General features: G+C 40.3%; 5 protein-coding genes across 6 annotated transcripts in view; 2 read left to right on the top strand and 3 right to left on the bottom strand.

The window, feature by feature from the left end:
* Positions 1–627: 627 nt before the first annotated feature.
* On the top strand, positions 628–4,171 carry sirt4 (sirtuin 4). Its single transcript, XM_035661884.1, has 4 exons — positions 628–718; positions 1,011–1,495; positions 2,444–2,738; positions 2,835–4,171. The coding sequence occupies exons 2-4, from the start codon at positions 1,011–1,013 to the stop codon at positions 2,985–2,987; spliced, it is 933 nt and encodes a 310-aa protein (XP_035517777.1). The 5' UTR covers positions 628–718; the 3' UTR covers positions 2,988–4,171.
* Positions 4,172–4,725: 554 nt separating this feature from the next.
* cunh1orf74 (chromosome unknown C1orf74 homolog) lies at positions 4,726–5,595 on the bottom strand. The gene has a single exon (XM_035661885.1). It carries the CDS (start codon positions 5,560–5,562, stop codon positions 4,777–4,779), a length of 786 nt encoding a protein of 261 aa, XP_035517778.1. The 5' UTR covers positions 5,563–5,595; the 3' UTR covers positions 4,726–4,776.
* A 32-nt stretch (positions 5,596–5,627) lies between these two features.
* Positions 5,628–7,253, bottom strand: tomm6 (translocase of outer mitochondrial membrane 6 homolog (yeast)). Its single transcript, XM_035661887.1, has 3 exons — positions 7,090–7,253; positions 6,066–6,201; positions 5,628–5,875 (listed from the first exon to the last, which is right to left on the bottom strand). The coding sequence occupies exons 1-2, from the start codon at positions 7,185–7,187 to the stop codon at positions 6,105–6,107; spliced, it is 195 nt and encodes a 64-aa protein (XP_035517780.1). The 5' UTR covers positions 7,188–7,253; the 3' UTR covers positions 5,628–5,875; positions 6,066–6,104.
* A 20-nt stretch (positions 7,254–7,273) lies between these two features.
* Positions 7,274–8,900, top strand: LOC118328251 (ubiquinol-cytochrome-c reductase complex assembly factor 2). Its single transcript, XM_035661886.1, has 4 exons — positions 7,274–7,468; positions 8,309–8,383; positions 8,561–8,627; positions 8,718–8,900. Exons 1-4 carry the CDS (start codon positions 7,331–7,333, stop codon positions 8,822–8,824), a joined length of 387 nt encoding a protein of 128 aa, XP_035517779.1. The 5' UTR covers positions 7,274–7,330; the 3' UTR covers positions 8,825–8,900.
* Positions 8,901–9,506: 606 nt separating this feature from the next.
* The window catches only part of tspo (translocator protein), a 5,871-nt gene continuing 4,674 nt past the window's right edge, over positions 9,507–10,703 (bottom strand). The window contains exons 2-4 of one of the 2 annotated variants that reach the window (XM_035662743.1): positions 10,389–10,566; positions 10,160–10,298; positions 9,507–10,068 (exon numbers count right to left, since the gene is read on the bottom strand). In XM_035662743.1, coding sequence (XP_035518636.1) covers positions 9,895–10,068; positions 10,160–10,298; positions 10,389–10,561 — 486 coding nt within the window. In that variant the 5' untranslated portion in view covers positions 10,562–10,566 and the 3' untranslated portion in view covers positions 9,507–9,894. The remainder of the gene's footprint in view (positions 10,069–10,159; positions 10,299–10,388; positions 10,567–10,703) is intronic. The other variant, XM_035662742.1, reaches the window with a different exon arrangement.

Genomic DNA, 10,703 nt, shown 5'->3' with positions numbered 1-10,703 from the left:
GTCTTGGATGCTATACATTTTTACACATATTTTAAAGGGACCTCTGCAGTTTACAGAAAGTCTCTGAAGCTTTGGGACAAAACACACAGGAACAAAATGTACTGCAGCTAAATACAGCTCGGACTACTGCATTATACTACTACTATCAGAATCAGAAATACTTTAATAATCCTCAGGGGAAATTACAAACTCCAGATATACATACAACATATATTAAGAACATAAATATAAATATATATATATATATATAAAAGATAAAATGTACAAGGACAACAACAATTGTCTAACCCAGTGTATGTTTTGTACCAGTAGTGTAATGCAGTTACTTTGGTGCAAAGTTACTCTTGTGTGCTAATATAAATGTTTATTTCAAATATAAATGCACCTATGATATCTCATTATGTTATATTTACGTGTTTACTGTTTATATAATCATTTCTATTTAAGGATATTGATCCCTTTGGGCTACAGTTTGTCATTAAGAATAAACCTGATTTCATATGGTTGCACAGACTATTTTAATTCCTTCACAAAAGCCTCGACAAGCTACTACAACTCCCAGAGTACAGCGCGGCTGTGTTTGGTGTTACGTTAAACCGGGTATTTCCTGTTGCTGTCACTGTAACCGTCCGACAACCGTTCCCATGTTATATCAGCCTGTTGTGGTTTGTCATGTTATTCAACCAACACTTTGTAGCCACAGTAACTCACAAATACGGTAAAGTAACAAACTAACGTAACTCAACAACGTTAGACACTGTAACCGAAGCAGCTCGTTTACAGTATTTCTCTTTCTGTTTCAATATATTGAAGTTTTGTTAGCTTTCAACGCTCATAGGAACATTATACTGTTATTAAAGTGTGTGTTGAGCAAGTGTCAAAGCATGTAGCCTTTTAGCTTCTGAACTAACCTGACTGTCAGTATTCACTTTACAGCTAAAGTATATATAACATCATATATATACTGTATATGTCTGTGGCTGTAACTGTGACTGTCTGTCTGGCTGCAGATGAGGTTGCCCCGGCGGATGCTCACCCTGCACACAGCGCCTGTAAGAAGGACATCGTCGGTGCACGCAGGTGTGAGCAGCTTCGTCCCCTCCTGCAGCACCACTGATGTCCACTCCCTGGAGCTGCTGCAGGACTTTGTGTCCCGAGCCAGACGCCTGTTTGTTATCACTGGAGCAGGCCTCTCCACAGAGTCAGGGATCCCCGATTACCGCTCGGAGGGTGTCGGGCTGTACGCTCGCACCGACAGGCGGCCCATGCAGCATGTGGAGTTTGTCCGCAGCGCAAAGTCCCGTCAGCGCTACTGGGCCAGAAACTTTGTCGGGTGGCCGCAGTTTTCTTCCCATCAGCCCAACGCTGCACACCGGGCCCTGCAGCGGTGGGAGGAGAGGGGCCGGCTGCACTGGCTGGTTACACAGAATGTGGATGCTCTCCATTCAAAGGCAGGGCAGAAAGGACTGACTGAGCTCCACGGCTGTGCACACAGGTGAGGGAGTGTGACACAAACCAGGAAAGGATTTTATTGGAGGAAAAATCAGTCAGATAAAACTGGTGCACGATAAGACATTAGATTTGGGTCAAACAAAAATGATTAACCATAAGAGTAGGAATTATTTGTAGAATCTATAAGATAGTTTGGGTTTTATTTGAGCAGATTTTGAGATATTTGCCTTTGAAATTCACGCTGCCACCTAAAATACAATATAGATTAATGGGATTTCATTTGTAGTGCCAACAACATTTTAAAATTTGAATTAATTGTTCAGTAGCAAATGTCTTTTAAAGAAAAAGTGTTTCCTATAGTCAACATACCTCACTGTCAACATGTTTAATATGGTCTGTTTCTTCCTTATAAAGTAGCTGCAAAGAAATCTGTTCACAGTGAGGTTTCTGTAAAGATCCCTCCATTCTGTTTGGAACAATATTGTGTGTCTGATACTGTCTTTTTAAAAAAGAAAGGAGAAAACCCTTAAAAACACATCGAGTCTTTCTAACTTAATAAAAATGAGTTGAATCTATGAATATGCAAATGTTNNAAAAGTATAATTTCCATATTCAAATACTTAAAAAAAAGTCATCTACTCCTTCTACCTAATTAAAATTTTCATAATCTATGAATATGCAAATGTTCATTTCTAAAGTTTTCCTTTTGGACACAAGATGTAAACACAGAACAGTGTTTTGAACTGGAGGGGGACTTTAAGTAAGTTTTAATGCTGTGAATGTATTCATATGTATTCACCTTCATTGAATCGTAGACAGATATTTTAAAATCCGGACAAATAAAACCAAAACTACGTGCAACTAACGACATCACTAGAGAGAAAACATGTTGTCATTTGGGTGAACTATCCCTGTAAGTCACCATCCACTGGCCACATCTACTAAAATGTGTTTGAAGATGAAATACTGGAGTTCATGTATGTTTCCTCAGGGTGGTGTGTCTTGGCTGTGGTGCCATCTCAGCGAGAGAGGAGCTCCAGAAGCGATTTGTAGCTCTGAACCCAGGCTGGAGAGCGCAGGCAGGCGCCGTGGCTCCGGACGGTGACGTCTTCATAGAGGACGAGCAGGTGCTCCATTTCAGAGTCCCCTCCTGTGAGGACTGTGGGGGGATACTGAAGCCGGAGGTCACGTTTTTTGGAGACACTGTGAACAAAACCACTGTACAGTTTGTGCACCACAGACTGGTGGAGTCGGACGCGGTGTTAGTCGTGGGCTCATCGTTGCAGGTAGGTTTTTAAAAAATATCTGAAACACCTTAGAGTTTGCAAAACAATTCTTCTGTATTTTTGTATTTAATCGTGTCCCTCTCTGTTCTTCCCAAGGTATACTCAGGATACAGGTTTCTACTGGCAGCGAGTGATAGGAAAATGCCAGTCGCCATCCTGAACATTGGGCCCACGAGGGCCGACCACCTGGCTGAGCTGAAAGTGAGCGGCCGCTGTGGTGAAGTGCTGTCAGTCATTCAATCTCTCTGACTGTCATGGACATTGTGCATTAAGCTGGTCAAACGGTTGTCAAAACTACCTCAGATTTAAACAGGTTAACAAAGTGTTTGGCACTTTTATCAAAGTTGGGTAAAAACTGACATAGCTTACTTTGCCCTATTTTATGCAGAACCATTGAATGTTAAAATTATAATTGTTAAAGGATCAATATCTTGGTCCGACAGAAACAGAGAGACATCTACTCTGCCAGGAGAAACATACAGACTCAAGCTGTACTGTATTTGTCATGTGTGTTTTGATATCATAGAATATGTGCAGTGGGTGACACAGGAAGCATGTTTCACTGTCTGAAAGCTGCAGGCTGTGAAATGACAACTGGGAAGCTGAAATGAGGAGCGAGCCAGATGGTTTGTCTCTTTTCACTGTTGCGTTATGAGAGACACTGTATTATATTGAAAAATTGGTTTGTGAAACTAAACTACAGTATGTTTGTGGAAATGCAATCTGTTAAAAATCAGGTAGTAGGGAAGACACAAGAGAAGAGGGTTTAAAAACGTTTTGGAAACTAATTCAAGCAATTATACAGAATATAGTGCAGTCAGCTGGTTTTAAAGGGTTTGTGCTGTCCTGGAATGGATTAATCTCATGTTTTTATATAATGGTGCTGAGATTGTTGATAAGTATACATTTTAAATGTTAACATAGTCAATAGAAGGGACTGTAGGCTACAAGTAACATGCTAGAGGCTACAAACTCTAGTAGTCTTTGCAGCAAACGGTCAAGCAGTTGATCTTGTTTTATGTAAAACTGATGCAAATGTTTGAAATGACAAAAAAAAACCTTTACTTTATGTTGTACATTATTTAAAATAAAGGATTTCAAAGCATTAAAGAACTTTATACATTAACTTGTAAAGGTGTCGATAAATGTACATTAAACCAAACAATATTTACATTCTGACGTCCTCACTGTTTGTCAGTATTGAAGTAACTCAATGACTAATATGATTAATTGGTTCCCTCACACCAAACATTATCAATTAACCTCAAACTTGGTGCTCCACGGGTGGCGATAGAGGATTCACTTAATTAATTCTGCTTACTACAATAGACCTTTTTACAGCATGAAATGTGACCACTCATAGCAGGAAAGTGGAACTAATAACATTATTAATGGATGCATACCATTAAAGTGTCTTAGTTAGCCAAACCAGTGCACTGGTACAGTAACAGGAAATGATGTGATGAATGTCACTACTGCGTGTCAATGAGTTGGAGTGTCACTGCCAATCAAAGAGCCAGTTTGTTTTTTCCAGTTCCTTCATTTCCTCTGTGTGTTGTGTTGTTAAACAGAACAGATATAGTTTTGTCTTGGAACTGGTACAAATAAAAACAACACAGGCATTAATATTAAGAACACCTGCGATATTCCCGTTATGCCATCTCAAAATGCACAAAAAATATTATTAAATTGTTTTGTTAGTAAAAGGTAACAGTACTTAAATTCATTTTGTGGAGCTTACTGTACTACTATCGAGTTTTAATCGTATTAATTTAGACTGGATTCCAATTTCAAATCAGTTTTGTTCTGTGATTAAATAAATTACCTCAGATTCAAGTGTAAGATCAGATTTCTCCTCATACAGTTTATTACTTTTAGTACAAGATTTTATATACTAGAATTTAAACACTACTCACTTTGTAGAAAGCAACACTTTTGAAAGTAGTCTGCCACTGAGTTTGAATACCACTGCACAGTCACAGAAATAAACAGCTGTTTTGACACATTTTAATGTAGTTACAAAGTAAACACACATATTCTACAAACAGACGGAGGGCAGAGTGACCACGGACTGACACACTTTAAGATCTTTTAGGACATTTTGCTGCTGAAATCTCTGTTGTAAACAAAACCTCCAGTTTTCCAGGTTGGACTGCATCTCCTGAAGCAGAACAGCTGGAACGCTGAAGGAGTACAGACAACATCTGTGACCTGTGGCCTGCCATGTTGCAGAAGCTGTGGTGAGCGTCAGGGGAGTCATAGACAGGCAGTTTTCGAAGCTCTTGGTCTGATCAAACCAGTAAGTGACGGGGTAACCCAATAAAAGACCAAACACTGTGCACAGGTTCCATTCCTCTGATTTCTCTCCAACATAATGAGGTTTCTCAGCCTCCTTCAGTCGGTCCAACCCTCTCAGGAGAAGCAGTAAACCGTGTATCATGCTCTTCAGTTCTCCTCCGAGCGGGTCAGTGACGGTGGGTTTCTCCAGCAAGTGACAGACATCGATTACAGCCACGCTGCTACCGCGACACAGCTGCTCTACGTTTGATCTGACCGTAACCGGATTGACAATGAGAGCGTTTCCGTTTAAATCCAGCGTGAGAAGTGATTCAGACACAAGCTGGGAAGACTGCAAAGAGCTCAAATACCGCTGCACCTGGTCCGCGCTGGCGCCGTTGCTGTCGTACAATAAAGCCGGTTTCAGTCCCAGATCAACAGCCGAGACCTGAGCAGCCAGGTCCAGACTCTGAGGGACAGACAGAGATTTTCTACCAGCGGACAGACATTTACGAGCTGCAGCAACAAAGAGCTCCTGAGTGGACATAGCTGCAGAAATCACACGACACGCGATTTAAATAGAAAACTGTACCAAGACAACACACTTCAGTGACTAGACGTGTAATGAGAGTTTAAAAATGAAATAAAGCTATTATATGGGTCAACAACAAGAACAGAACAGCTGAATGAATGTAATTATTTCTCTTCAGGCCACCTACTGACACGAAACAAGTTATTCTACAGAAATGTGAAGATAATTCAGGTCGACAAGATGACTCATTTTCAAAGTGTAACAGGTCATAAATGTTTTATGACCCATAATTCATGTCCCTTGTTTCTTCTTTGTTGGTCCAAGACACCTAGAAGGAACAAACAGATCAAGTCAATCACAAATATACACACCTCTTAAAATAATGCATCAGTCTACATATGTTTGTACAGTATGATAAATAACGTTAGCATTACACACATAGTTTAACCAATAAATAGTTCTGTAAACTGAATGTAAAAGCAGCATCCTCTGGCTCTAGTTAAAGATGAGGGTCTCACCATCATCCTGGCGGTGTTGGTGGCCGTATTTTCACCAGGTTATGTCACAGGCTGAGGAGACATCAGGTCAAAATCTGAGAGATTTCTTGCAACCCAAACACCAGCTGCAAACAAGCCCAGGTTGACCAGAAGATTCCTAGGAAAGAAAGAAAGAAAGATTCGACATGTGATGATTTATTCTCACAAGACGGCACCAAAAAACTAAATATCAAGTGTCAGCTGATAATAAAAATATTACAGCACTACGCAGTGACTATAGTTAAACCTCTTCCACTGTCTGTGCATTGTGTACAGCTCTCTGCATTCATTTTAAATACAATAGTCTGACTGGTACTAGATTTCTGAAACTAAATCCTATAATGATATCAGATAACTTATTTAATTTACATTTACTACAGTGACACTGTAGATACAGACTGGAGGGGGTCACACAGTACAGTACAGTACAGTAGTTGTCAATGAGGATCCATTCTTTTTTTTATGTGACGGAGAGATTTGTCAAAACATTTGGCTGTTTAAAAAATTATATTTGCAAATATATTACAATTTCTTGTTACTTACTGCAGGACATGTGCACCAGTAACTCATTTATAAGCACAATATTATCACAAAACCGAAACAATTCATGTTTAGAAACTACATTTTTCCAGAGGACCCTGTTCAGGTCCGGGTCCCGGAGCCAGGTAAATACAGCAGGACCCCGAAAGGTCAAGTCAGTGAACACATCACTGTAATGCTGCAATTTCCCAGAGTTAAATATCAACTAAACTACCAGCTCACATACATACAGCAGGCCGTGGGGAGTTCAGGGGTCCCCCGGGGGCAGCTGCACACTTTGCCCGGTTGGTAATCCAGCTTTGACAGTGACAAAGTGACAGAAACATGGTTTGACTGTCCCAGAAAGACCCAGAGAGACTCGGACGAGGCAAGGGCAAACCTCGCAGTGTGCGCTAACGTTAGCTCGGGGGCTAACAGCTCACCGTTCAAACACTTCTAACTCCACACATTATTTTCTCCAGCTCACCTTCTGAAGTCGTTTCTGTCTGTCGCAAACCGACAGGCTGAACTGATCCACTCCACCACCCCGGAGGAAGAGCCCTTTTTGCCGTCTGCTCCGCTCATCTTGCTAACGTGTGTGCGGCGTTGACGACAGCAGCAACGAGGGGAACCGACCGGAGGAGGAAGACTTTAGGTGTAACACAAGTACGGTGCGCGATAAAGCTCAAACTTTCAGACGCCCTCCGTTAGCGTTACATGTCCGAAAGATGGCTGCTACCAGGTACCGTCGGTTCCTGAAGCTGTGTGAGGAATGGCCGCGGGACGAGTTCAAGAAAGGCCGTGATTTGGGAACTTTTCTGGGGCAGAGAGTCGCTTCAGCCTTCCGCGAGGGGGAAAACACACAGGTAGCGTCACCGTCGTTAGGAGGGCTAACGGCCGTCGACCTTGTCTGCCCCGGCCGTTGATTGACACCTGCGGAGCTAATTCACTAAGAACATTAACTGTCAGACATTAGTGGCGTTAGAGGAGATAATGCTAATGTTTATGAGTTTGTACCTTTTATCACATAACTTTACCTTTAACAAACCAGCTTGGGAAGGCAGCCAGAACCAGATTTCTCATGCTGTTGGTGTTTTCAAGTGTTTAAATGCAAGTTAGTACAGTTGCTCTTTACTTTGCTGAATACTTCACTACTACTTCACCGACCGATATCAGGTTTATGAAGTCAATACTAATGTCGATGATTGAGTTTTTAAAAATATCTGATACTGACTGCTGTTCTTTTCAAACACATAAACAAAAATATACTTTAAGTTCTTGTCGGCCAACACATCTGTATAAATACAGCTGTAATAAGTTACAATTGGCCGATATTATCATCCTGTCAATGTGTTGGTCAGCTTATAGTTAGTAGGTACTTTTTAGGTTAATATTTGTATCTAAAAATATATATTTTTATTTAAAATATGATGATAAAATGAGTTTTTGGCAGTCAGATTTATCTTACAAAGAGTAAAAGATTGTTCTGCCTGGAGCGATTACGATTATACTTTAGTTTTCTGCTTTTTTAAATGGTACTTTTCATCTGTTTCCACTTTTATAATTTACTATAGTTGTATTCTCTTATAAAATGTGAGTAGTAAAAACATCTTTAGTTGTAATTTCCAAAGGTTCACATTGTTCTCAATCAGAATTTGTGCTCTTAGTATTTGACATTTGTCCATTTCGTATGTTTTTCCCACCAGATCTCAGATCCAGAGAAGTGTGACCAGATGTATGAAAGTTTAGCCCGTATTAATGGAAACGTATACCGACAACGAGTAAGTACACTATATATCCACACATCTCACATGCTTTGACACTTTAAACATGCAGAAAATGAGTATAAACGTATTCCTCCAAACAATGTATTCACTCAGCTATTCCATGAGTGTACTCCAGTCTTGAACTTTAACATATTTAATGCAAACACGTCTTGTCTCTGTGTTTGTTCACAGTTTCCTCGTGTGAGAGACACAAGCTTTACTGGAGTTACAGTGGAAGAGTGTAAACTCCTTTTGTCAGGTATGGACCCGCAAATCAATCACATTTATGCTCATGACTCTTTATGAAAACACACTTTTGTTACAGTCATCTGTTGTTGTTTTTGTACAGGGAGTATGCAACAGATGGACGATGAAAAAAAGGGTTTGTGGAAGACGTTAATGGAGAGATTCTCCAAATCACCAGAAGACGTTCCAGAGAAAGCTCCTGAAAAATAACTTTTTTATCTCTTTCTTTCCTTTCTTTCCTTTCTTTTCGCATGTATAGAAATAAAGCTTATTGTTGGTATCTTTATGGACCGCTGTGTGTTTTTTATGATCGACTGTAATGGACTGTTTAAACTCTGCAGATGTTGGTTGTGTATCCGGTAGCTTTGGTGGGATCAAGACAACAAAATATAAAGAAGGGTGTTTAGGGAGGGTTATTCCTGTCGCAAACATAAATTACACTTAATATACTTATTAATTACAAGATAATATTTACCTCCACTGTCTGTAGTTTGTCTTGAGAAAGTGTTTTTAATTTTAAGCCACGGGCAGAGGACAAAAGAATTTCTAAACATAGGATGTTCTTGTAAATTTACATTATTTTCTCATGAACAACTGAATTAACTCAAATGAAGAAAACTGGCACACGTGTCCTATAATTTAATAAAATTCATCTATTTTAAATTTAGAACCAGATCTACTTTAAACGTTTTCACCGATCCAACTTTCTCTCTCCCAATAACAATTCTCATACTAGCTACCAATCCAAAGTGTTCTCCTTTTCCCACAAATATAATCTGTACGCCTCACAGCACATAACTTATGAGATACATTTTTATTATTAGTTATGTTATGGCTTTAAAAACTAAAGTGGTGGGCCGCTGTGACTAAATAAATAGACTCACTATGGTGATAAATTGTATAGAAATCTTTATTTTAATTTGAGTTATAGCAGAAACTACAACACAGCACTCTTGAGATTCTTTATATAAAAAACAAATAAAAGTGGCTTCACACAGCAAATACAACAACGCATGATATACTGGCAAGTTTTTAAGAGCTTTGAATGAATGCACATCAGAGATCAATTTGGTTAATAAACTATTAAGACGGTAGGTCAAAGGCAGGTTGTACAAAGTCAAACATTCAACTTATCTTGTGATTTGTTTAATGTAATTGTTAATCAACACATTTGCAGATATTGATTGTTGTGTATATTAGTATTAAACCTCAGAGATATCAGTTCAGTTCAAACGATTCAAAATGTGAGTAGTTTGTTTCAAAGCACACAGAACTGTCTCCTACTCCTCTTTCTTCTCAGGGTTGTCTCTCCATATGCAGTAGTTGAGAGCGGTGGCGAGACACAGCCAGGACAGGTAGGGTGCCATAAGCAGAGTGGCAGTGCGGCTGATGGGATACCAAGACACCATGGTGGCTCCGACAGTCCCAGTGAGCAGGATAATCTCCATGAGTGCCTAAATTGGGCAGAGAGAGTGTTATAAGTTATATAAAGACACAGATGTAGGATATTTTATGATATATACATAGTTGGTGTGTTAAACTTACCAATTTCAGCTTGTGTGCACCAAAGAAGATAGGAGTCCAGGTCCAGTTGAGAGCAAGCTGCAGCCCATAAAGTCCCAGTGGAACCAGTGCATCCTCTTTGAAACCTCCCAGCTCTTTCCACACCAGGTAGGAGCCGTACCTGCACAACCACATTGAAAACAGGAGCGTTCAGAAGGAGGCTGCGTCACAGACAAGAGGCTACAAATGCTGCAGTCCAGATGATGCTTACCCCATGCCTGTATACAGACAGGTCCACACCACAGGGAACGCTGCATTTGGTGGGCGCCACGATGGTTTCTGCAGGGTTGGGTACCAGGTCTTCACCTCTTTGCGTGTGATGTAGCCGCCGTAGAGCCCTCCCAGGTGAGGCAGGGCGGTCATTCCAAGCATGGGCAGCCACATGATCTGAGATAAGAGGAGGGCACATCATAAAGTTAAAGTCAACTGGGTATCACACCTCAGTACTTTCTTTTAGATATGAACAGAATGGGTCCGTAGCACTGAGTACAGAAAACTTATTTTAGTGCTGGTTTTTAGAGCCTTT

The sequence above is a fragment of the Morone saxatilis genome, unplaced genomic scaffold (assembly GCF_004916995.1).
Source record: "Morone saxatilis isolate NCDOM2014 unplaced genomic scaffold, NCSU_SB_2.0 Contig18, whole genome shotgun sequence".
Taxonomy (NCBI): Eukaryota; Metazoa; Chordata; class Actinopteri; family Moronidae; genus Morone; species Morone saxatilis.
Note: the sequence above shows the minus strand (reverse complement) of the source record. Positions and strands in the feature narration are given on the sequence as shown.

Coding starts and splice junctions, on each gene's coding strand:
- cunh1orf74 (XM_035661885.1), bottom strand. CDS start 5,562: ATGTCCACTCAGGAGCTCTTTGTTGCTGCAGCTCGTAAATGTCTGTCC.
- LOC118328251 (XM_035661886.1), top strand. CDS start 7,331: ATGGCTGCTACCAGGTACCGTCGGTTCCTGAAGCTGTGTGAGGAATGG. Junction 8,384..8,560: donor GAAACGTATACCGACAACGA/GTAAGTACACTA, acceptor GTTTGTTCACAG/TTTCCTCGTGTGAGAGACAC. Junction 8,628..8,717: donor GTGTAAACTCCTTTTGTCAG/GTATGGACCCGC, acceptor GTTTTTGTACAG/GGAGTATGCAACAGATGGAC.
- tomm6 (XM_035661887.1), bottom strand. CDS start 7,187: ATGAGCGGAGCAGACGGCAAAAAGGGCTCTTCCTCCGGGGTGGTGGAG. Junction 6,202..7,089: donor GACAGAAACGACTTCAGAAG/GTGAGCTGGAGA, acceptor TTTCTTTCCTAG/GAATCTTCTGGTCAACCTGG.
- sirt4 (XM_035661884.1), top strand. CDS start 1,011: ATGAGGTTGCCCCGGCGGATGCTCACCCTGCACACAGCGCCTGTAAGA. Junction 1,496..2,443: donor CTCCACGGCTGTGCACACAG/GTGAGGGAGTGT, acceptor ATGTTTCCTCAG/GGTGGTGTGTCTTGGCTGTG. Junction 2,739..2,834: donor TCGTGGGCTCATCGTTGCAG/GTAGGTTTTTAA, acceptor GTTCTTCCCAAG/GTATACTCAGGATACAGGTT.